General features: G+C 39.6%; 1 protein-coding gene across 30 annotated transcripts in view; it reads right to left on the reverse strand.

The window, feature by feature from the left end:
- Positions 1 to 2423: 2423 nt before the first annotated feature.
- MYBPC1 (myosin binding protein C1) overlaps positions 2424 to 23208 on the reverse strand; it is an 82745-nt gene continuing 61960 nt past the window's right edge. For 24 of the 30 annotated variants that reach the window (XM_032493517.1, XM_032493518.1, XM_032493506.1 and 21 more), the window contains 11 exons: positions 22285 to 22338; positions 21206 to 21373; positions 18477 to 18565; positions 15427 to 15622; positions 12879 to 13018; positions 9606 to 9765; positions 9005 to 9141; positions 7196 to 7382; positions 5466 to 5524; positions 3969 to 4011; positions 2424 to 2700 (listed from right to left, as the gene is read on the reverse strand). In XM_032493517.1, coding sequence (XP_032349408.1) covers positions 4006 to 4011; positions 5466 to 5524; positions 7196 to 7382; positions 9005 to 9141; positions 9606 to 9765; positions 12879 to 13018; positions 15427 to 15622; positions 18477 to 18565; positions 21206 to 21373; positions 22285 to 22338 — 1196 coding nt within the window. In that variant the 3' untranslated portion in view covers positions 2424 to 2700; positions 3969 to 4005. Of the gene's footprint in view, positions 2701 to 3968; positions 4012 to 5456; positions 5525 to 7195; positions 7383 to 9004; positions 9142 to 9605; positions 9766 to 12878; positions 13019 to 15426; positions 15623 to 18476; positions 18566 to 21205; positions 21374 to 22284; positions 22339 to 23208 lie in introns of all 30 variants that reach the window. The other 6 variants (XM_032493530.1, XM_032493520.1, XM_032493519.1 and 3 more) reach the window with 3 other exon arrangements.

A 23208-nucleotide genomic window follows, 5' to 3' on the forward strand; every position in this document is an offset into this window, starting at 1 on the left:
TATCAAAGTTTAATTACAAAGGATTTTATAAATACCTACCCATACCAATCAGCTGAATCTTTGGTACAAGGATGGTAATTAGTGACCCAGCTAAAATAAGGAAATAAAACAAATGTAGAGTTCAATTTAGAATCAAGTAATGTTATACGGAGAGTTGGGAAGAGGACTATCTTGTTTTCTTCTTCCTTACTCTCTACTCCTAGGAAAAAGAGGCTAAATTTGTATTTCTAGAATTCCATTGAAAGGAATTAAGTGAGGAAGCAGATGGAGGGTCAGGCCTGGTGTTTGGTGAGCAGGGAGAAGGAAGCGGTGATGGAGTGGTGAGAGCAATGTTAGATGGTGGAGGATGGGGAGGAAAGGGAACAGAGGTGGTTGGGGGCCGATGACCCCTCACTTTCATGGCTTATATACATAGACATTTAGAAGTTATAAACCAAGCTAATAGAAGGTTAATAAAATAGTTGCATCCTCGAATTTTTATGGGGATACCTTCATAAGGACATGGAAGGCCAGATTTGAATACAGAATTACCAGATTCTTCAGAGATACTTGCCAGAATATTGTGGCTCACTGCCAGTCCTGGGCCTCCCTGTGCTTCCCACCCTGCTTCCTCTTGCCCCAAACCATGAGGGGTCTCAGGTGCATGTGTGTGGATGCCCCGCCTCTTGCACAAGCTCTAGTTACTTCCCCCTAACTGCAAACAGGTGCCTCTAAGCCACCCGTTGGGCTTCAGGGTGTATATACTGGTCACATGATTCTTCCTTGGGGGTTTGGACCCAGGGAGAAGGCCCACAGGTCCCTAAAAGTAGACTTGGGTACAGTCTACAGGAAGCCCCCTTCCTGTAGAGGGAACCCTGTGGTAAGGGTTCTAAGTAGGCACATCCCCTAAGCTCCATGGCCTCCCTGCCTTGCGGAGGGAGATAATGGTTACAGGAGGGCCAGAGTGTAGTGGTCCCTCTTGCCCAAGTCCAAGGCTAATAGTAAGTGGTAGAACTGTCCAGTCTTCCCACAAAAACATCTTTAAAAGTAGCAGGTAAACAGCCATGCTCTGGCCTTGGAGGTTGGAAGACTCCAGGTCCACGCTTGTCAAGAAAGCTTCAGAGTCACCTGTCTTTGGCTGGACTATACTGGCTTGGACCACGGGCTGCTCTGCAGTCACCAGTGTAGCCTGAAAACCAGAGGCCTTTCCTTCTCTCCATTTTCTAGGCACCAGGAAAGATTCTGGTTGATCCAGAGCCTGAGGTAGGACCCCGAAGCAGGACAGAGAATTTCTCAGTCTCCCTGGCTGGTGGGGAGCTCAGAGTCATATTTAATTTGATTTAGAAAAGTAAAATCATGTGGCATGTCCTGTACTCCATCTTAGTGTGATCTATATACATTGATAATAACACATACACCAGGACTTTGAACAAGACCTCAAGTTTTCCCTCGTTGGTCCCCAAAGTACCGCAACTACCTGCATCATCCACTCCTTCCCTTCATGAGCCCCACATCAACCCAGGTGCCTGACCACCATCACATCTTCCCAGCTTTAATCTGGAAAGGAAACAGAGCAGATATTTTAAAATGCTGTCCCAGGACGCTGTAGTCTACTTACAGGTCACAATGTATTTAGCTCCTAGAATAACAAAACACCAAAAGAATGAAAGGGAGGAAGGTAAGAGAGAAAGCAATGATGATGTACCCTACTCACACAGCTACTCCACTCCCTGAACTGAAACTTTCTCTGTAACAACAGAAAGAGTGAAGGATGTTGCTGAAAAGATTACAGGCTTGTACAAATGTTTCTCAGCTTCTAGATTTTCCATCAATCTGAATGGATGCCATCAACAAACTCTGAATCTGTAACTGCTCTGGAGTCTACAACCACTCTCCATCACTGTGACTAGCTGTTTTGGCAGGAAGTCTGGTAGACTCGGCCAGCATGCTGTGCCACAGACATGATTTGGGTCAGGCCTGACTTTGGTAGCATCCTGGCTCCCAGCCTTTGTCCTCAGTTCTGCCTGATCATGTAACCCCAAACACATAAACAAATACTGTCATTTCATCATAAACACTTCAGATTTATTGTACCATTTATAGAATACATTTTCCCTTCTGTTGAGAAAACTTGTCTGAAAGACTTTTAAAAAGTCTTGCAGTGAATTAAATTGAGAAAAGGGCACACACAGGTCCACTGGTGTTAAGCCAGGTTGTGTGAAATAAACAACTCTTTTTTGCTTTGAAAAAATCTCTTAGATCAAGAGAAAGATGGATTTTCAAGATTCTATTATGGTGTATTGTACTGTTTCTTTACTCTGGGGGGAAAAATCATTTAGAGCCTATTATTTTAAAATAAAGTAACTATTTTTGCTTATTCTCTAGCTTGCTTTTCTGGGGAAATACAGTGACCAAGCACAGACAACAATGATCAAAAAGCTAACTTCAAATGAGATTTTGTTTGCAATTTTTAATTAAGCAATCTGTGCAAACATTTTTTTTTTCTTCAACATTAGGAGGAAAGAAAGCGATCACACTTGGGAGCCTGGTGGAAACACAGAAAATGCTTTCTCATGGCAACCAGATTTCAAAGCAGTAGAGTGCAGAGGCAGTGCCTGGGCCCTTATTCCTCGGGATTGCTTGATTGCAAGTCTCTCAAATATGAATCAATAATGTTAGGAGGCACACCTTGCAAGAGGAGCCTGCAGAAGGAAAGACCACCTAGAAAGGACGAGAAGGAAAAAGCAAAGTCAAAACCGTCTACATGTGAAAAATCCCTGAAATAATACTTCTTGACTAGCTGCCTGGAAATGTGACTAATTATGTTCCAGTTAGTTACAAAGATTCATTCAGTCTCTACTTGGAAATCTCCCGGGTTTAGTACATTTGAATCTAAAGCACTTGGCATCTAGAAGGAAAAACATGTTCCCCGCAGACCCATAGCCTTTCTTTGTTCCCCACTGTTACTCAGTCTTAGTTTAAATTCCTAACTGGTGGGAAAGTATTTATTGCTCTTTGAGAGATTCTGAGGTTCTTCTATAGACAATTTAAGTGTTCTGACTGAATGGCCAAATCAATGCAAATCATTTTATGAATCAGCAGAAGCACTGTTTCCTTTGTTAATGTTCTTTTTAATTAAGTTCAAAGAGTTCCGATGCAAGGACACCGGAAAAGAAAAACAAAAAGGGACTACTCCTTGAACTTTTGTCAAATGTGCAAAAATTGAAAATATTTTGTTAAAAATAGTAAAGTCTGTTTTATAATAACTACAAATGCAGTATAACCTTTAAAAACTCTGAATCACTATGTTGTACTCCTGAAACTTATATAGTATTGTACATCAATATACATCAATAAAAAAAATTTTTAAAGGAAAAAAAATGGTAAAACCTGTCCAAGGTAAGAAAAACACCTACTAACATTTTATACTTACCTTCTGTGGTTCTGAGTTATATTTAAAAAATAAAAGTACCCTTCACAAGAGAACCCATGAAACCAGAAAAATTCATGGTCCTTTAGAGAAGTGTTTCACTACTTGCTAATAAATTCACGTCCAGACAAAAACAGCATGCCATTTGAACATTCTTAAAATTTCTTAAATGCAAATTTGAGAAAGTCATTCTCCTTTTTTTTAAAAAAAATTTCAAGTCACATATTGGTAGAAATGATGCCACGTATGTACATGTCCATTCCTTGATGCAAAGCATTCAGAATGCTTGAGTACCACTCATTTTCATCTACATTAAATGCTTTCGTTCATGCTCTACTGCATTCAACAACTTGCTTCATGTCAACAGGAGCTTGTTGTGATGAGTAAGTACTAGCTGTTAGTGCAAGATGCTGAAATACACATTAGAACTACCACGTTAGAGATCTTAAAGAGTCTATTTTCATTGGATTACATAATGAAAATCATGCCATACTCCACAGGCTTTGTATGGCTTATGACAGTCATAAGCTTCATATGCCAAAACCATATGAAAGCTTACCTTAGATGATAATACACATTCAAAAATCCTTACTGTGCTACAACTAAGGAAAAGAGAGAGAAAGAGAGAGAGACGTTGTAAGCATTAATGAAGTGCTAAGACCAAAAGGAGTACTTGCTGGATGAAATTATGGTCATGATTATGATGAGGTGATTTCATTAATCCTTAGTCAGGTGAAAAATACAGGAAAATAGAAGCGCATGGAAGGAAGGGAAGGGATCCAGTCACTTCAAAAGGATCATTAATTGGTAAAACATTTATTAATATGCACAACCACTTTGCCTGAACAGGTGGCAGAGCCCATTGGACTCTACAGTGAATAATTATGGTAAGAGCTTCCAAACCATTAGCTGAAAAAAAAAAAAACCCTACAACATATATATATTTTGTTTTTCAACAAAAGAAAAACATGGACAATAGACAAAGCATTAGTATACATATATATATGTTGAAATTCTAAAAGGCAAAATTATCAAGTGGATATAAAAATTAGACCGGCATATTCTATAATATTATATTCTAAACTGACAGTATATGACTGACCTAAATAAACACAAGGCTTAAACAAACAGGCTAGAAAGTGACTCTAACAGATACCCTAAAAACTATAGAGAGAGTCCTAATTCTTTCCTCTTTTGAAAGCTGACATTATCTCTGGGAATTCAGAGATACTATACTGAATATATACTATAAACTTGGGCATAAGTCTATGTCATTAGCATTGACATCAGGTTGTCAACCCAACCCCAAAGACCTTCTAAATTCACTCTTCCAGATGGGGGTGAATCATACATAGACTGTAAGACTCAGTCATCATCACTCAATATATTTAGTTATGGGGCCCAGAATTGTCTTGTAAGTGCATGAATATATGAAATTATCTTGGTCCCATGAAAATACCAAAAATATTCAACAGATATATGGGTTATAGATAGTCTACTAGTGAATTTTTCATTGGAAAATCTTAAATAGGAAAGTTTCCAAATATTAGAACCAAATATTTCAAATGTTTTTAAGTTGGGTCATCTCCCCATCAAAAATGCCCGTAACAGTTTTTCTATAACTTCACAATTTAAAAATGTTCAGTTTTCTGAATTTCAACATGAGTCTAATAAACCTACACTGGAGACTAACTTAAAGGAAGAACATCTCTCTCTACACTTGAAAATGAAGATACCAAAGAAATACCATTGATTCTCAAATTTTGATAGTCATATCTAAAATGAGGTCATCTTCAAATATGAGTTTCTGGTTTTATTTATGGGGACCTGTGGTACGGTACTTAGTTTTCTCACGAAACTTAGTTCCTATGTGACCTAGTATCCTTGAATAATTTGGCCTTCCTTGTTCATGGCATAACCACTGTATGCCATGAGCTGCTAAGAAATACAATTAAAAGCAAATAAGAAAGACAAGCTTTACATGCAAAGTGCGATTTCATGTAAGAGGAATGGAACAGAAAGAAGAAATATCCAGTGGGATATGAACTTTTTAAACCTGTTGCTGCCCCTCCAGGAAGACTGGTTGTCCAGGGGTATTTACTCCTTGATATATCACTGCAGAATTAGAATATTTGCACCAGTATTTATTTATTCTTGGTTGACAGTCTTACCTTTTTTTCACAGCTTAACTTGATTCAAGTCACCTATTTTCAGATAACAATCTGATGATAAACAATCTTGGCTTTACTTTTGGAACCAAAAGCTCATACCAATATTTCAGTTGATAACTTATGAACTTATGTACCAGAATATGTTATTTATGTTATTGAATTCAGTTACTATACAATTTACTATACAATTACTATAAAGAATATATCACTAATATGCGTAACATTATTCACTTACATGGAGGGCCCCAAATATTGAACCATTTATGAAATCATTATTTTCTATCATTGGCAACATTCAGTTATTTTCAAAGCACACAAAAGTGGTACTGGGTTTTCATTTTTTGTTTTTTATTTTAGATGTTGAAACAAATACCAACGATAACTTAGAACTAATAAGAGCTCTTACTATAGGCATAATAGTAAGGTTTGAAATTTTCTAAGAATGTTAAATGCTTTATAGTTGAGAGGCAAAAAATGAAAAAAAAATTTTCCTATCAATCATGAATCTACTATACTATACTATCTGAGGATGAAAAAAATCATAAAAGAAACAATACTGGGTTTTTAAAGTTATAGAAGGAAAAAAATTTTCAAGAAGTTTCTCTACTATATTTACACTAGAGTTAGGACTGAAAATCTCTTTTATTGTTGTTGTTGTTTTTGTTACATAAATACCCTAAGCATTTACTGTGTTTTTTCTAAAATAGATATTTACAAAGGTATCTTTCTGATTTTAGATTATAATTTCTTCATTATAGAGAGGTAGGAAAAATAAGGATTTTGGTTATCACAAGTTGGCAATATAATACAGTAAGAATGAGAGAAAAGACATTAGGATCATGTAACCTATTATCTCATAACAGTGACTCAGCTGTAGGAGTTTTCATGGTGTCCCAAAGTAGGTTTTTTTGCTCAAAAAAAAAAAAAAAAAACACTTCAGTATAAAAATTACACTCAATTAATATGAAAATTGATTAAGATGACAATTATACTGAGATTTTTCTACCACATAAATCTTTGTGTTTTCTTGGTTTACATTAGTTGCAACACCTCTGAAAACTAGCATAAATGAAATGAATACCTATAAATGGACATTCTCCTGTGAGATTTTAAAAGGAACAGGTTATAATATGTGTATGCTAAATTCTGCATGTGTAATATTAAACACTAAATTAGCAAACTTTATATATAGAAAGTTTCACAAAAATAGTAAACTAATTTAAAATAGTGTAAATTCCTTAATTGTAGTTTCATTAGATGAGTTTTTACACTAGGCTTCTATTTATCTATTAAGATGGATTACATCACCAACATAATACCCTCTTGACTTTATACACTGTCACTATGCTATGCGCATACCACAATCCATTGAAATCAATATTCCTTTAGTTAACAAGAATTGCAAGAGATAAAAGTAAGTCTACTTAAATAATCAAGTAGCAACACAAATAAATCAGAGTGAAAGCAGAATGTGAAAATGTCTACTCTCCCCAAATCTTTCCCCTCTTCCTTCACCACCCCAGGAATGTTGGCAAGCAATTTGGATTTTGCAGGAAGGACAATGATTAAATTATTTCCTTTCATTTCTGTCTACATGAGATCTGGGATATCATACCTTTCACTTCCAGTTTGCATTCAATCTCCACTGTCCCAAGGTTGTTGACTGCTTTGCAGCAGTAAGTGCCTCCATCATAGGGGCTGGGCTTGCGAATCTCCAAAGTACAGACCCCTTGGTTGCTGAACATCCTGTACCTTGGGTCATCCACAATAGCAACCTTGTTTTTCATCCAGGTAATTTTGGGCTGAAGATTGAAGCAAATTAGGTCAAAACAATACCTGTACTTAGTCTAATGATAGACCATCAAAGCCAGTGACAGAATTTTAAAGCATGGCTTAGAAAGAAAATGCTACATCTAGGAAATCCACAACTTGAACACTTGTTTCTCTCAAAACAAATTCTACTTAATGCTTGACAAGAAAGCAAATGAACAGTTCTGCAGAAGCAAGCCGGATTTGTTCAGGGGACAGCCCGGAGGCAATCTTCCCAAACAGATTCAGTTATGTTTAAATTTGATATACAGGTCCATGAGGTTTACTCATCCTAGAGAGTGTATGCTGCTCAGTGGTTTTCAGAGAATCCCCGTAAGGTGTCACCACCCCGCCCCCGATTTTCTCTACTTCTTTTTCCTGACATTTTTTTCTAATTCTTTACAGGCTGCTTTATGCCTCCTCACCATTCAGCCTCTCTTCTGACATCTGTTTTCATCATCCAGTGGCAATGGATGGATCTACCCCAATCAGAGAATCCCAGATCAATAATGATCCAACCGCCTGGGCAGGTCATTCCATTCTCCTTGACCTCTAAACTACAGCTAATACCACAGATCCTACACTCCTCTTTCATACTGCCTTCTCCTCCTTCTGTAAATGCACACCCTCCACACTCTCTTCCATCTCTTATATGATTTTGTCTTGCTCAGACCCAAGAGACAGCACTTCTCAGTCTCCTTCACACATCCTTTCCCTCCTCCCGCCTTTCAAATGGGAGCATTCCCTGAGGCTCACACCTTGGTCCTTGATGTTTCGCTTCGCTATTCTCTTTCCTCAATGATATTCCTGTTTAGAGCTTCAACTTCAAGGGATGGAATGTAGCATCCCCAGGCTTGGGTCACCCAAAACAAGAGTCACAGCCCTCGTCTTTCTCCCAAGCTCCGCAATGCTCTTCTCTGCCTCCTGGTCATTCCCACTTGGAAAGTACCAACATCACCTCCAATTAAATATGGATTCAGCAGCTTCCTCCAATCCTCAGCCTGGCTTCCCCTTTTGACTTCTCGATATCTGCTTATGGTACATGCAGAAAAAATACTGCTGTTTGCAATTTTTCCAAATTCTAGGGCACTTTCCCTCAGTGCCAAACAGGGGCAGACAGCCCTATGGGCAACATTCATTCATTTGTTGCTCTTTTCAAGTGCCAACAACATGAAACCTTTGTAAAGCTCTTCAACCAAATGCAACCTCTCCCTTCCTGGTACCCTGTGCCCTTATCACAGCACATTTTGTATGCTGCCTTGTGTTACAGTATCATCATTTGCTTTACACTATTACAGAAAACTCGATGCATCAATATTAGCACCTAATTTTTCAGGTGACATCATATTACTTGTTTCCTTATCTCTCAGTTCTTTTTAAAATAGGTGGTTTGGTTTTTTCCTTAGAATCCCTTAGTCAGTAAAGAAATATAAACATTTTCATACATTTAAATAGTATAATTATTCACGACCACTACCCTGCACCCTCCTCCGTATCCCAGAAAAAGACACCGATAGCAGTTAGAAGGTCTGCTTCTAGTTATAGCATGGCAAATACAAAAGAGGGACTTTGGGGTTAATTCTTAATTTAACTAATGTGCTAAAAAAAATGGTACCTTAGGATTTCCTCTCACGCTGCAGTTCAGGGTGGCATTGTAACCAGCTATAGCGTAGGTGTTGACCAAAGGCTGAGTAAACATGGGTGCCTCTGTGAAATCAAAGTCTTCATACACTGGATTTTTGTAGATTTTACCTTAAAAACAAGCATTAGAAATATATAAATTGGCCTGAGAATATATTATTCTTGGCATGCTTTACTCATGATTAAAACTTCCCTGAGCTTAGAAAAACATGTAAAAACACAAGTGAAAGCCACAGGGCATTCATTCTGAGGGCGACCAACGTACAGCCAATCACTCATGGGACAGAAAGTCAGAAGGGTCATCTGAAACTGAAGCAAATATTGGGAAGAATTCAGTGTCTGAGTATTTTGCTCAATGTGTGTTTTAATGTGAACATAACGAGAAAGGGCTTGAAGGACAGTGGTTTATGAGGAAATGAAATGACAGGGATGGAATCCAGCTTCTCCTACCATAATTTTAAGTGTGTATTTATCATATCCTTATTTCCTTTTACCACATCTCTTTTTCTTTCCATTTCCTCCGTCTTGTCACTGAAAACCAAGGTTTCCAGATGTCCAGCCCACTTCCAACTCACCATCCTTGGCAATCACGGCGCTCTCTTTAGTCATTGTGGCATCCTCACTGAGGCCGCACATGTTTTCAGAAAAGACCCGAAAGTAATATTCGTTTCCTATGACCAGTTCGGAGATGGTGGCATTAGTTCGGTGATAATGCTCAATGACAGTGAACCACTCCTGGGGAAAAAAAAATGATCCTTTGAGGAAAATCACTTTAAAATACACAACTACTTTACCTGTTGATTAGAATAAATAACAGGGATGTTTCATTAACTAAAAGAAAAAAAAAAGCACTAATTTTTATATTCAAAGTAACAGTGATGTATATTTAATTTGTTTAGTACTTTACAATTGATTTACACTTGACTAAGTAAATTAATCTTCATTACACGTTAGATTCATATACCCTCGATGTTGATGGAAGAAATGTTCACATATTGTGGTACAGGGAAGTCATTCTGGCTTATACATGATTTAACTTAAAATTTATGCTAACTAGAACAGCCTATTTTGTGGCTTATTAAACATATATTGTACATCACTTTAACCATTTAAAGAGAAAGGAGTATTGTCTAGAAGTAAAGAATGCCTGTGTTGAAGATGCAGAGAAATGCCTCCCTTCCTGGGACATCAATGATAGCACTCTTTCCAGGATGAGGCTCCCTTCCCAGGTGCCAAGGCCATACTGACTCGCTGTGTATGTGCTGATCTGTCTTTTTTTGAAAACTTGAAGGAATGTACCCCTGACATGTCTGAGGTTCTTTGTTCTGGCAAAATATAAAGCTTTGCTGAAAACTATCCTTTTTTGGAAGAGTTCCTCAGACCTATCTGAGAGGCTCTCTCCGGGGCTACAGCCCTCAGTTTAGCTGGAATAAAATTCTCCTCTATTCTTAGCATAGATTGGTTATTGATTATTTCTGTGGACAATGTCAACTACTACCTTTATATTTTCCTCGTAACTGTACGGTGTCTGTCATCTACCTACCTACCTATTTATCTTTTATATAACTAAGTATAATTATGGACTTTTATTGCCAACTTATTTATTCTGAGGGATAGATGATGCTAAATCACTAGAGATAAGTTAACATCACTCAATTTCCCTAATATTATTAACGTAGGTTCTTTCCATTCTTTGCTCAGATATTACCTCCTCCCTCACTGTTTATCTTCCTTCTACTCCACTTTGGTCACACTTTTCCACCCTAACCTGGCTAAGTTTTCTTCACAGCACTTGCTACCTTACATCACATCATATACTTACTATTTTACTTTACTCTCTACGTCCCTCACTGGAATGTATACACAATGATGGTAAAAATGGACTTTTCTTCTCACCCCTAGTATCTCCAGTGCCTTATCACAGCACCTGGTACACAGTAGGTACCATACACAAAATAAATGTTCATCATATACCTGAATGAATGCATAAATGAGCCAAAACTCTATTCTTATTTTTTCAACTTTTCCCTCACCACATCAAGAAAAATAGTGGCTTCAGAGTTTATCGTGCCACCAGTAAAAAATCACATTGTACTCCATATATTTAAGACCACTGAGAAAATACATTTGCTAACAAAAGGGTCATAAAGGAAAAGGATTTTCCTCACAAGTTTAAGGGGCCATCATCATCTCTGTATTTTGGGTTTTTTTAAAGACACGAGACAACTGCAGTCATGCCTTCCTTTATTTCCAAAGCACTTTCTGCAAACCTTTATTTCAACATTTATTACATTGTTTTATGTCTGCTTAGATGTTAAGTGCTTCAAGAGCAGGAGCTGTCTTTTTTTTTTTTTTTTTTTTTTGATCCAGCAGCTAGAACAGTGCTCAACACATAGGAAATGAGTATATAAGTCAGTGTGTCCACACATATAACGAAAACAATGTTTACGGAAAACATAAACAGGACTTTAAGTGAAAAACAGCAACTGTAGCCATAATGAGACAGTGGTGTGGTGACTTTCTGGAAAATACACTGGGCAGAGTGAGATCTTCTGGTCTGTAGGTCTGCCCCTGTTGAAACGCAACAGACACAGGGGTTGGGGATACTCCCCCGCCAGCAAGCAGATCTCAGATACATGAAGCAGCAGGAAAGTCCTGGCTCACCTGGACTTGACTAGATATTTAAGAAGACAAGTGCCAGGCAGTATGGTGGGGATGGGAGAATGGGGGGGTCACCTGGTGAAAATGTGGTAGCCCTGGATTCACTGCCAGTATCTGGACCAAGGTCCGAAGAAGAGCCCTCATTGCCAAAGAAATCCAAGATGTTCAGTACATCCATTGATTTAGCGCTCAAGCTATCCAGGTTTGGCTGAAAGACATTTCTTTAAATGCCAAATCTGATTTTGTCACTGAACATCTACACAGGGGAAAGAAAGACATGCCAGGAATAGTTTACGGAAAGGCAAGGCTTGAACTCCATTCCTGTTGCTTAGACTGCTCTTTCCAACCTTCTTCCCTTTTATTAATCCAATGTAATCTTATAACCTAAGTCTTAACTGGAATTTACTCATATAAATGCCTAAACACTTCCTATCAGCATCATTCAGTATGATATTTTATTCTTCCTATGAGAATGAAAAGTGGCTTCATGCCATTCTGTGTCCAAACATCAATTTATTCATTCATTGACTTACAGGTAAGGCAGTGGTAGGTGTAGTGGATGGATTCTGATTCAGAAAGGCCTAGACTTTAACATTTAATATCCGGTGATATCCAGCAAGTCATCTATCCTTTTGTGCCTCAGTTTCCTCATTTATAAAATACGGGTAATAATAATTCATACTCCAACTGAGTTGCTTCTTGGACATTCTAAGCTCTTTCCTATGCCATTCCCTTCAGAATCTTTCTCTTCTAACACATGTCTTTTTTATTTTTTGAGACATAAGTCCATGCTATCTAACATTTATTTTACAAGGAGAAAAAGTTGCATGGGTGCAGATCTGAGTTAATCCAGAGTGAGTAAATGTTTGTTGAATAAATGAATTTACTGAAATTCTATTGATCATTTTATCAGTTGCTTTATATTGTTTTAGCCTTTTGATAAATAAATAAAGTAAACATTAGTGTCCCTATTTCACAGATGAAGGAAATGGACATTGAAGAGGCTAAGTGATTGTCCATTTATATATGTGGTCTTAAGTGGAAATTCAAGTCAAACTCTCTGTGGCTCCCAAGGCCGTATCCTTTCCATGGTGCCACATCACTCCTCCGTGACCCTCCTGGGTTCCTCACCACAGAGGACCTCATGTGATTTTGCGGCTGCTAAGCCAGAGAAAGGTGGGTCTTACCATGCTCTTCTTGTCAGCCTTCTGGATCGTGTACCCTGTAATGGCAGCGTTTCCATCATCCCTTGGTGGTGTCCATGATAGAGCAACGTTCTCTCCCCAGACATCATCAATCTTCACAACTTGGGGTGGACCTGGACGGTCTGTAGGATGAATTCATGGTATCACTGTAAGGTCACTTTCCACCCAATCTAGACCTTGTTCCAGGAGGATATTTTAAAATGCCCTTTCCTCCCTGCATCTCTACCCACATTTCTTTTGCATTCTTAAAAACTGCAGAGAAGTGGAAAGCACTCCAGCTAAGCTTATCTGGAAACCCTTGACTTGTATTTGCCTAGGAAGAAAAGGATTTTGAAAAGAAAATTTAAATGAAACTCCCAACCTCATTAACCATCCCTCCAGGAGCAGGCTACTGGCGATGAACCACAAGGCGACCCTGCCTAATGGGAAAGGTCAGCTGATGCTGGACCTCAGCTCTCAGAGCCCACTGGGCTGAGCAGCCCCAGCTTGTGGTGAGGGGCCCTGAAGCCCACAGCCTCAGTGGGGTCCTCTGTTGCACGGGAGGGAGAAAAACTTGTTTCCTCTGCTATCTCTCCTTCTGAGATTCATCTGTATTTATCAAGTGTTTCCATTTTATGTAAGTAAAATGCATTAATGTGGAAATAAAGTCTTTCCTCATTTTATTTTCTACACCACGAATTTCTGTGACCTACAACCTTCCAATAAATTGTAGTAATGTTCAGAAAGGCCAAAAGTCAAGAAAACCAAGTCTTCATTGGGAGGTTCATTCACCACCCTCCCCCAAAAACCCATCATGCACAGAGGTAAAAGGAAGGACAATAATCATATGATGCATTTACATAGTATTTCTTACTTTTTTGAAGAGAAATTTCACATCTGTTATCCTTTGCAGTGCAAGCACCTTTTTGTCTTGAAGATTTTTCAGGTCTTAAAATGCAATGATAATTATTTCTATATGAAATGTCAGACTGAAGAGAGTAAATACCAGAGTGCTTTCTGGTAATGTTTTTCTCTCTTTCACACAAGATTTATCAAGCAGTCTTCATGGGCTCCAGGGGGAAACCACGGTGATAATCCTCCCTGTCTTTCTACAATTTGCAATGACAAGTTTCTATAATCAGTTTTCTATCTCCTGTTTTCACCAGCTTGTCCTGCAGACAGCCATCCTTTCCCAGTCCAGTCTCCCAACTGCAGCCCAAGTCTGCTTTGTCTTCCAAGTTCACGTTGACTTTTCAAACACTTGCTCCCTAACAGTAAATGGTATTGCTAGATTTTTACAGTCATGGCAGACACATATATTTAGGACTAATACTATAAGCAGGGTAATAATTGTTACTTTTTCTTGAACACTTTGTGTGTGAGTAATGTGTCAGGTACTTTTAACTAGCTGGTAAAGTAACTACATGGCAAAAGAGGGGGAAAAAAGTCCTTCCCAGCATTTCAGAGGGCAAGGCTCTTCTAGACCTGACTATGAGGGCTTCCATCAACATGGGGCCAGGCCAAACCCAAGGGCACACAAAGCATCCTCAATACTCCCCTCAACTTAACAAAAATCAAGATGGTTTAGCCAGTGGGAAAAGAGGGCTTAGTTTCAAGGATGCAAACTTTCACCCAAGGGAAGATTCGCCACAGAAAGCTGCTCCTTTGGTGAGAGAACCTCTAGTTCTAGCATATTTGCTAAAATGTAATAATAAAAATGACTGGAGACTAGACTTCTCCTAACTCTGCTCTTAAATTTATTTCTTGACATTGCAGTAATTATACAACAGTTCAGCCTAGAAGGGTCTCCTTATAAGAGATCCTCCCTCTGTTTCCCTGACTCTGGACTGGAGGAAGGACTAACCCGATTTGGATAGGTATGTATCCAACCAACCCTGCAGGACCAACCAAAATTCAGCCTTTACTACTTAACTTTGTTCAGGTACACTGTTCTTACATTCCATAAAAATTCTTCATTCTCCATTAACTTTATTATTAGCAAACTTTAAATGTAGTAAGAAACTTGTTAAACTATATCTGGAATCTACAATTTTTTTAATTTTAATTTTTTAAAGACATTTTATTTTTCGGAGGGGGAGGTAATTAGATTTGTTTATTTTAGTGGAGGTACTGGGGACTGAACTCAGGACCTTGTGCATGCTAGGTAGGTACTCTACCACTGAGCTATCTCCTCCCCACCTATTTTAGTGCAAGAATTCAACACAGGAACTGGTTTTAGCAATGAAGAGTTGGGAAATAGAGTAAGAGAAAACAGTTGTAAAGCAGTGCAGACGGTTTTCACTAGAAAGTATGTACGTTAATTTTCTTCAACATATATGGCCTCAGTCTCTTATGATTAGTCCTTTTAGTCAGAGAAAAGTTATTCTAAAATGCTGACCAGTCTTACCAATTTATCTTCTTTTTTTAATTCTAAAAAAAGAATTTCTGTAGAGCCAGGCTCACAAAAATTCTGACTCTTGCCTTATCAACAAGAACAATTTGTCCTCGTACTGTATTGACAGAATGTTCTCATTCCTTCCTCCAAACCTACCAACAACCTGGATATCGATGGATGCAGTTTCCACGAATTTTTCCACTTTGACCTGCAGATCATATTTCCCGGAGTGGCTCCTCTCTGCTTTTCTGATGAATACGATTGTATCGGTCTCAGAATTGCGAATGTTTATCTGATTCTTATCAATTTCAGCACCATCCTTCTTCCAAGTTAATTCTGGTCTTGGTTTTCCCTTAAAAAAAAAAAAGACAAAAAACGTAGAGGCAGGGAGGGGATCAGATTGTTTCCAATTTTCTTTTTGGCGTTACAAAAATGGGTAGTGGTACTCATTCTATAAGGTTGGAAAGCAGTCTGATGGGCGGTTACAGCAGCAACAGAATACTCACCATCACCCGCTGACTGCATTCTGTACGCAAGGCACTACATTATGTATGTGCTAGTTACAGTTTCCCTTAATCGTCACATCAAGTATCACTATCTTCTTTTTTTTTTTTTTTTTTATAAAGGCATCACAGGACTCGCCCAAGGCCTTGCAGCTAAGCGCTGGAAGCTGATTTTCCAGTCAGGTCTCTTCAGCTCCCAAGCCTGCACAACACAGCCTTGTGGTGAAGAACCTGGGCCCTGGGGCCCTAGAATCTGTATCTGGTTCCTGACTCTAGCACTTATAGCCGTGCGACTTTGGGCAAGTTACTTAAACTCTCTGCCTCAGTTTCCCAATCTGTAAAATGAGAATGATAGTGCAAATCTAACAGGGTGGTTATCAAGACTGATGTTCTTAGAAAGTTTCTGCCCGCTGCATATGTGTTTTATTAATGTCATCTACATGTTAATGATTTTTATTCCACTCTACTGTGTTGCTCGTTTCAGACTTGTCTGTAATCGTCTCTCTGTTCTAACAGCCGAAACTATCCTTTAAGAGCAGACTTGGAGATATTACAATCTCATTCAAGGACATGAGTTTCCATTTATGTTACAAAGGGACTTCCTAGGATTCCTAAGCACCCAGGCTCAGCCTGCAGACAGGAACTAAGCATTAACTCAGTTGGGTCAGGCACAGCCTTCTTATGGGCTCCCAACGTGGCTTGATGCTAGGTTCTGCTAAGGGATGTGGGAGACACATATCAAACCCCTGGCCACAGGGCTTGAAGAATGGTTGGGGGTGCTCAGATGTGCACATGGGAAGCTGAGAACAATACTGTTAAAGATGGGAAAAATAGTGCCAGATCTTTTTCCTCTGAATGTACAATGTACTATGAGCTATGGAGTAGGGGTGGAATTGAGTTCTCTGATAACATACAGGGTGAGAAAAGCACTAGACTCAGTGTCTGGAGACACAGAGTCTGCTCAGGGCATTACCATTTACTTGCTGTGTGACTTTGGGCAAGTCACTTAACTTCTCTGAATGTCAGTTTCATCCCTTCTCGGCAGGGGTGGGAGCTGTTGAGGAAATCTGCCCTTCCTGTCTCACAAGGTGTTTCTGAGGATCAAATGAGACAACATTTGAGAGCTCCAGAGGTTAGGTAAATATACAAACATGATGCACCAGTCTCATCCCCTTCCTGCTAGCTGAGCAACCCCTGTGATGTTACATCCATGAGGTCCCTGTTCTCATGCTCTTTTCTCTCCCAGATTCAGTGACAGAAGCTGAAGACACAGACTTCCAAGATATGGGAACTGGGATCAGCTCTAGCGGTTGACATGACATGGAAACTAGAGGGCTGATTCAGCCCCAGTCCAGTCTGGGACTGGGTCCTGAATGTCTGCCTTGTGCCAACTCCTGGTTTTATCTGAGGCTGTGGGAGGAGAGAAGTGGGAAGAACCTTGTCAAAACATCTTCTTCCTCCTCTGCTGTGTTCCCACTCGCATCCTCCTTGGCTTTCATTCTGATTTCACTCACTGTGTACGTGGAAGACTGAGGCGTGGGTGCCAAGTGCAATGAGGATGGTCTGAACAGCCGTCCCCTTAGGTTAGGTTTCCCGGGAGTCTGGGTTTGAACAAGTTCTGTGTGTGTGGAGGAGGGGTGTATGTGTTCAAACATGTGCAGAGACCTAAATTCTAGTTCTAAGCCTATGCTGATATAATAAGCCATAAAACGTGGCCATTCAAATTCAAATGAATTAAAATTAAGGAAGATTAAAAATTCATTTCTCTAGTGACACACTAGCTCCTAGCCGCACCTTTCAAGTGCTCAATAGCCACACTTGGCTGCTGGCTACCATACTGGACATTGCATGTACAGAACATTTCTATCATCACAGAAAGTTCTACTGAACAGCACTACAAGGAGTCAAAGGAGTAAGGAGGTGATGGTGCTATGTGTGTGTGTGAGACCAAAACTGATTATTGTATGAGAAGCCTAGTTAATCTTATAAATAACAGATTCTTTTGTGAGAGCAATGATTTAACAATGTTTACATATTTCGGTTAGCAGCATCAAGATTTTCAATTTCAGTTATCCCTCTTACTGGGATTTAGTGCGGATTTGGGGTAATTGTGAGAAATAATTGCACATGTTGCAATAAGCACATGTTGTTTTCCTGAATGTTATGCCAAGAGCTTCGCCTAAAAGGAAGATGACTTTTACAGATGGACAGGACCAGAAAGAATCTTCAAGCACTTCTTGTTTCGGCGTCTCCTTGATGTTTACCCTCTGTCCCATTGTAGTCCCTGTGCTTTAAACAATTCATCTCATGCAGAAGGAAAATCTATGAGAGTTGTATAGATTTCTCTACTTCTAAAGCGAGGCAGGCGAGAATTCTACCACTGAACCCTTGTGGTCACCCTCTCCCTTGCCTTTACAGACGGCTGGCACTCTGTCTTCGGAGCGTGTATCGACCTTTACTTTAACCACCAACTGCACCCCCACCCGGCCCTTGTGTACATCTCTCTAAATAAATCTACTTTTACTCAAAAAAAAAAAAAAAAAAAAGCAGGAGGTTGTTTAATCACTTTCTGAATCACTTTCATTATTTCCTACTCTTCCCCTGAGGAAATCCTGAATCATAAACTTAAGTGCTGGAGTACCTCCCTGTCAACTTAAACACTCCAGGGCTGGGAAGAGAAAATAAGCGACCTTGAGTTATTACCTGGAAAGGTATGACCAGATTGATGGCTTCTCCAACTCTGCGGATATAGGTTTGCTTCAGGTGCCTTGGGATGCGAATCTTTGGAGCCTCTGAGTGAGAGTGGAAGAGCATAATTTTGAGTCAGTACAGTACACTGGAGACAGCCTCACATAAGCGTATTTGGCATGACACTCCCCAGGATCTCCCTGTGTGCATGACTTGGCAGTAAAATCTTATATGGGCCACTAACAGATTATATACAGTAACTCTGGTTCCGAACGTTTCCTTCTAGAAGAGAGGTTTTAACAGTTTGACTCAACGAGATTTACCCTTGACCTCCTTCATTTTACTGCAACTTCCTATTTTTATTATAAGCCTAAAGCAACTTTATAGAAAAACACTAAATTTTCTCTTAGGACTTTATATATTATAACCTAATATACATATATATATAGAGTTCATAATTTCTAACACTGAGTATATTCTCCAGTGAACATTCCACAAAAGATCCACAAGCCCCACATTAGCTGGCAGGACAGCCCATTTCTCCTCACTAGAAAAAAAAAAAAAAGCTTTAGCACCTAGTACTTGTTATTTTTGTAATTATGTTAGAATTTGAGGGTAAATTTCTCCCTGTATGGCTATGGTGAAGCATGTAATAGGCAGTCCTAGCCCACTGTATATTAATGTTCATTCATTAAACACCATGAAGATCCTAGAACATGTGGGTGTAGACCCAGCAGAAGCAGCGTCAAGGCTCATAGCTCACAGGGACGACACTTGAGTCTTACAAGACACAGGTCTTACCACTTGAGTGCTCAGTATGTAACAGACACTGGGACAAATGCTTTTCATGAAGGGACCAATTTAAACCTCACAGCTGCCTTATGACACAGGTACTGCTTCTACTTTGCAATAAAGAAACTACAGCACAGGGGTTGAGGCAACTTGCCCAAGGTGACACAGCCAGGATTAGAACCTGGGGCCAGCCTCGAGGGCTTACGCTCTGCTGAGAAGCATGGACGGTGGAGTCAGAGAGATCTGGGTTTGAGTTCTACATCAGACAGTAGATCTGGCCCCAGTCTATTCTGTAAAATCAGAATGATCACAGCATCTAATCACAGGTTGGTTTTAGTATCCCATTACACTCTTAAAAATAATCAAAAGCCCCGAAAAGCTTTTGATTACATGGACTGTATCTATAGTATTTACCATATTAGAAATTAAAACCAAGAAATGTTGAAATATTTATGTACTTATTGATTGAAAAATAACAACATAAATGACATTTTAATGAAAGGAACCATATTTTACATCAACGAAAATTTGCGATTTGACTAGCATTACTTTATTAATTAGGCAAATCTCTTTAGTGTCTGATTTAATAGAGGACAGCTGAACTCTCATATTTGTTTCTGCCATTAGTCTGCTGCAATAAGCTGTATGGGCTGAGGCACATGGAAAAAATTTGGCTTCACACAGACAGGAGGAATATTTTAATAAACCTTACAGACAATTGTGGGTATTCCTCTTTGATTCTACACTAAAACACAATAAAATGTAATGTCTTAAGGGTTAGCTGCAATGTGGAATCTGAAACCTTCTATGAACTTTTTAGACTCTGTTATATTAAAATCCATTGGTCCATCTTCCATTTTGAATGTATCTTTTACACATACATGATTTTTAAACATGCACTGGTCATTTGGAAAATACTGCTTCACTGAATTATGCATATCTACCAAAGGTTGAAACATTGTATTATTTGATATCAAAAAATTAGATTAATTAATATCACCACCTAGTCCATTGAAAAAGTTTCTAAGCCTTGGAAAGCTGTCAAGTCCATGATGGTGGATATCCGTTTTCCAAAATTCTGATTTTTTCTTTAAAGCTTGTATTTTTCATTGACAAGATGACAACAAATACTGTAAGTTGTTTTCCATGAAGTGACAGGTCCATTCCATTCAGTTTTCTAGAATACGTCTAGCAAATGCCCAAGTCTGACTAGCCAGTTTGTCACTCTATCCTTCTTTCAAGGAACAATGGAGTTTCATAGAAAAAGGTCACTAGTTCAGCCTCTAACTCAGTTGCACAAGTGCTTTTCCTGGAGATGACCACTGTACGGTGGTATAGAGCAAAGAGCTTTGCATTTCATTGTCACAGACTCTGTGGGGAGAAAGGGTACTCAAGAACCAAGGTTTAAAGGCATTAATAATTTTTATGCCTCATCAAGAACACTCCAAGGCAAAACTGGCCCTTTTATTTTAATTGCGAGTGCATGGTGGTGAGGAAGACAGGAAGGATGAGACAATTTGGTGGTGTGGATTAAGGCATCAGCAGTTTTACACACCATTGCTTTTACATCATCAGTGCAGATGTCAAATACAAAAAAGGGAAAACAATGTGTTCATATTATTGTGAAAATGGTTTTGACTTCACAGATCCATCGGAGCCATTTTGCTGCTGTACAGATTGTCTGCGCTAGCTTTTCTCTCTCTCTCTCTCTCTCTCTCTCTGTCCACTGTCGGAACCTGGTGAGGTTCTTTGTTCCTCATACCACGTTATAAGCCACAAGCTGACTTCCTACACCAGTAAAGGGCTATTTTGTAAAATTGCTAACTCCCAGGAGGAGATATTAATATCAAAAGAATGTCAACAAAATAGTAGGTTTTGAGAGAGAAAGAGGTTAAAATAAAAGAAGCAAACCATGTGAAATGGGAACAAAGTTTCGAAAGCCTTGCCCCCACCTATGATTTCCTTCACGAGGATGGGCTGCGAGTAGTACTTGGGCTCGCTGGCGCCGGCGGCATTCACAGCCTTCACCCGCACAAAGATCCTTGCGTCCGTTGGCAGACCTGTGATGGTGAACTTGGTCTTCTCGATCAGTTCTGTGTTTGCCACTATCCAGTCATCAGCTAAATTCCATTAAAAAAAGAAAAGAAGGGGGAGTGATAGTTAGTGAAAGAAATCATCCTGTTGAACAGTCGACTCCAAATCAGTATTTTGCTCAAAATTAAATCATTTCGAGGGAATATGATTTTGGTCTGGACTCAGACTATATGGCTCGGCATTTTTCATATTTAAATGAAAAATGGCCTAGAATGGCTAATGTAAATAAGAGGAAGAATGATAATCAGATTCTGCTATTTCTGAAAAACCTTACTCAGGATACTAGAGCATCCTGAACAACAGTAAATGTCCCAGGAATTTTAAACAAATTTATTCCAATTCAGTTTACAAAGTGTATTTTTACAGTTGATGTAACCATGATAGCTAATCATCTATACATGTTTAAGTTCAGAAAAACAGGAAAATGCTGTTCTTATGAATGAGAGACACTGACCTTTATAGTCATATAATCTGTTTTATCCTGGCTGGCTTATTACTGTAAGACACAACTGTGAGCATGGGAAATCTGATCATGCTCCACATATGGAGAAAAGAAGCTTTTAACCATGGCAAAGAGGAAACACAGCTCAGAAGCCACGACCTCATAAGGAACTGGCACAGTCTTTCACCTCCATCAAAACTTCTAATTTTTTAAAAACACTTTTGGTAGCTGTACCTATATCAAGAAAATTTAAACCCAGCATCCAGGTTTTACAGACATTTCAGGTTCTAAAAGTTTTTATGCATTATTATGCCCACAGGGAACAAAAAGAAGGCTTGGATCCCACATTATTAACTCCCTTCCCGCCCTCCCCCTCAGTCTCTAAGGGCCTTTCTGTGTGTGGGTGGTGGGTGGACGTCATGCTCAGTCATGAAACCTTCTCAGAAACTTTAGCAGACAGTAAGAAAGGTTGAGAGCTTTCACAGAATACTTTACCTGGTAGATCATATGCAGCCTCCCCATTTTCATCAGACTGTTTTGCTGATGTACCTTTGAGAATCCGTCATTAAAATTAATTACAGACACCCACTTTCACACCAGAAGAATATCGTATCAGTAGTCAGCATTCTCTGTTAGTAAAGTATGCAAAGTATGCAAAGATACTTGTCTTCAGGACAGTGACGGAAGAGACCAAACACATTAGAGGAGGGGGGATTCCTCAGGAGGGGCACAGCCTGCTCTGTTCAGACTGGTTTTTTTTGCCCTGAGGCACCTGCCACAGAGAAGAGGAGGAGAAAAGAGACTGGGGCTCCTTCAGCTGTGGGAACAAGAGGTAGAGAAGAACAAAGAAAGACCCTGAAGAGAAAGGAGGAGCAGGTCCTGGACTCCACAGGGGAGCAGCACGCAGCGGAACAGTCTACCCTTGCTCCTGTCCCTGCCACCTCAGCCCGAGAGGGTCCTGTGGGTCCCCCAGGAACACAGTTCTCCCACTGTGGGGCTCACACATCAGAGTCTGGAGGTGAGGGCACTTGTGGTAAGGCCAGCTCTGTCTTACCAGGAAATGAAAATGTTCTCCATTGGAAATGGAAACTGGCCCAGCAGCCCAGGAGGCAGCCCCTTGTTGCCATGACAAGCTCTTGGTCAAGCAAATTAAGCTGACCTGGGTTCCCACCTTCCGCGTGGGTGGAGGGGCCATTGCTGGCTCACAGAGTGTTTGTGGGTGGACTCCACTGGTGTGGGATGATGACCATCTAGGTTATCAGGAACACAGCAGAGGAGTGGGGACTGAACTGGCCTCCCTTGAAACCTTCTCCTCTCTGTTATTCCAACCCTTCTAGGGGTATGAGGGAGAAGGACCAGCAAGCCAGAATATCCTGGTGGCTAGGAGGGCATGTGGAGGATAAAAATTACTTAGAACTT

The sequence above is a fragment of the Camelus ferus genome, chromosome 12 (assembly GCF_009834535.1).
Source record: "Camelus ferus isolate YT-003-E chromosome 12, BCGSAC_Cfer_1.0, whole genome shotgun sequence".
Taxonomy (NCBI): domain Eukaryota; kingdom Metazoa; phylum Chordata; class Mammalia; order Artiodactyla; family Camelidae; genus Camelus; species Camelus ferus.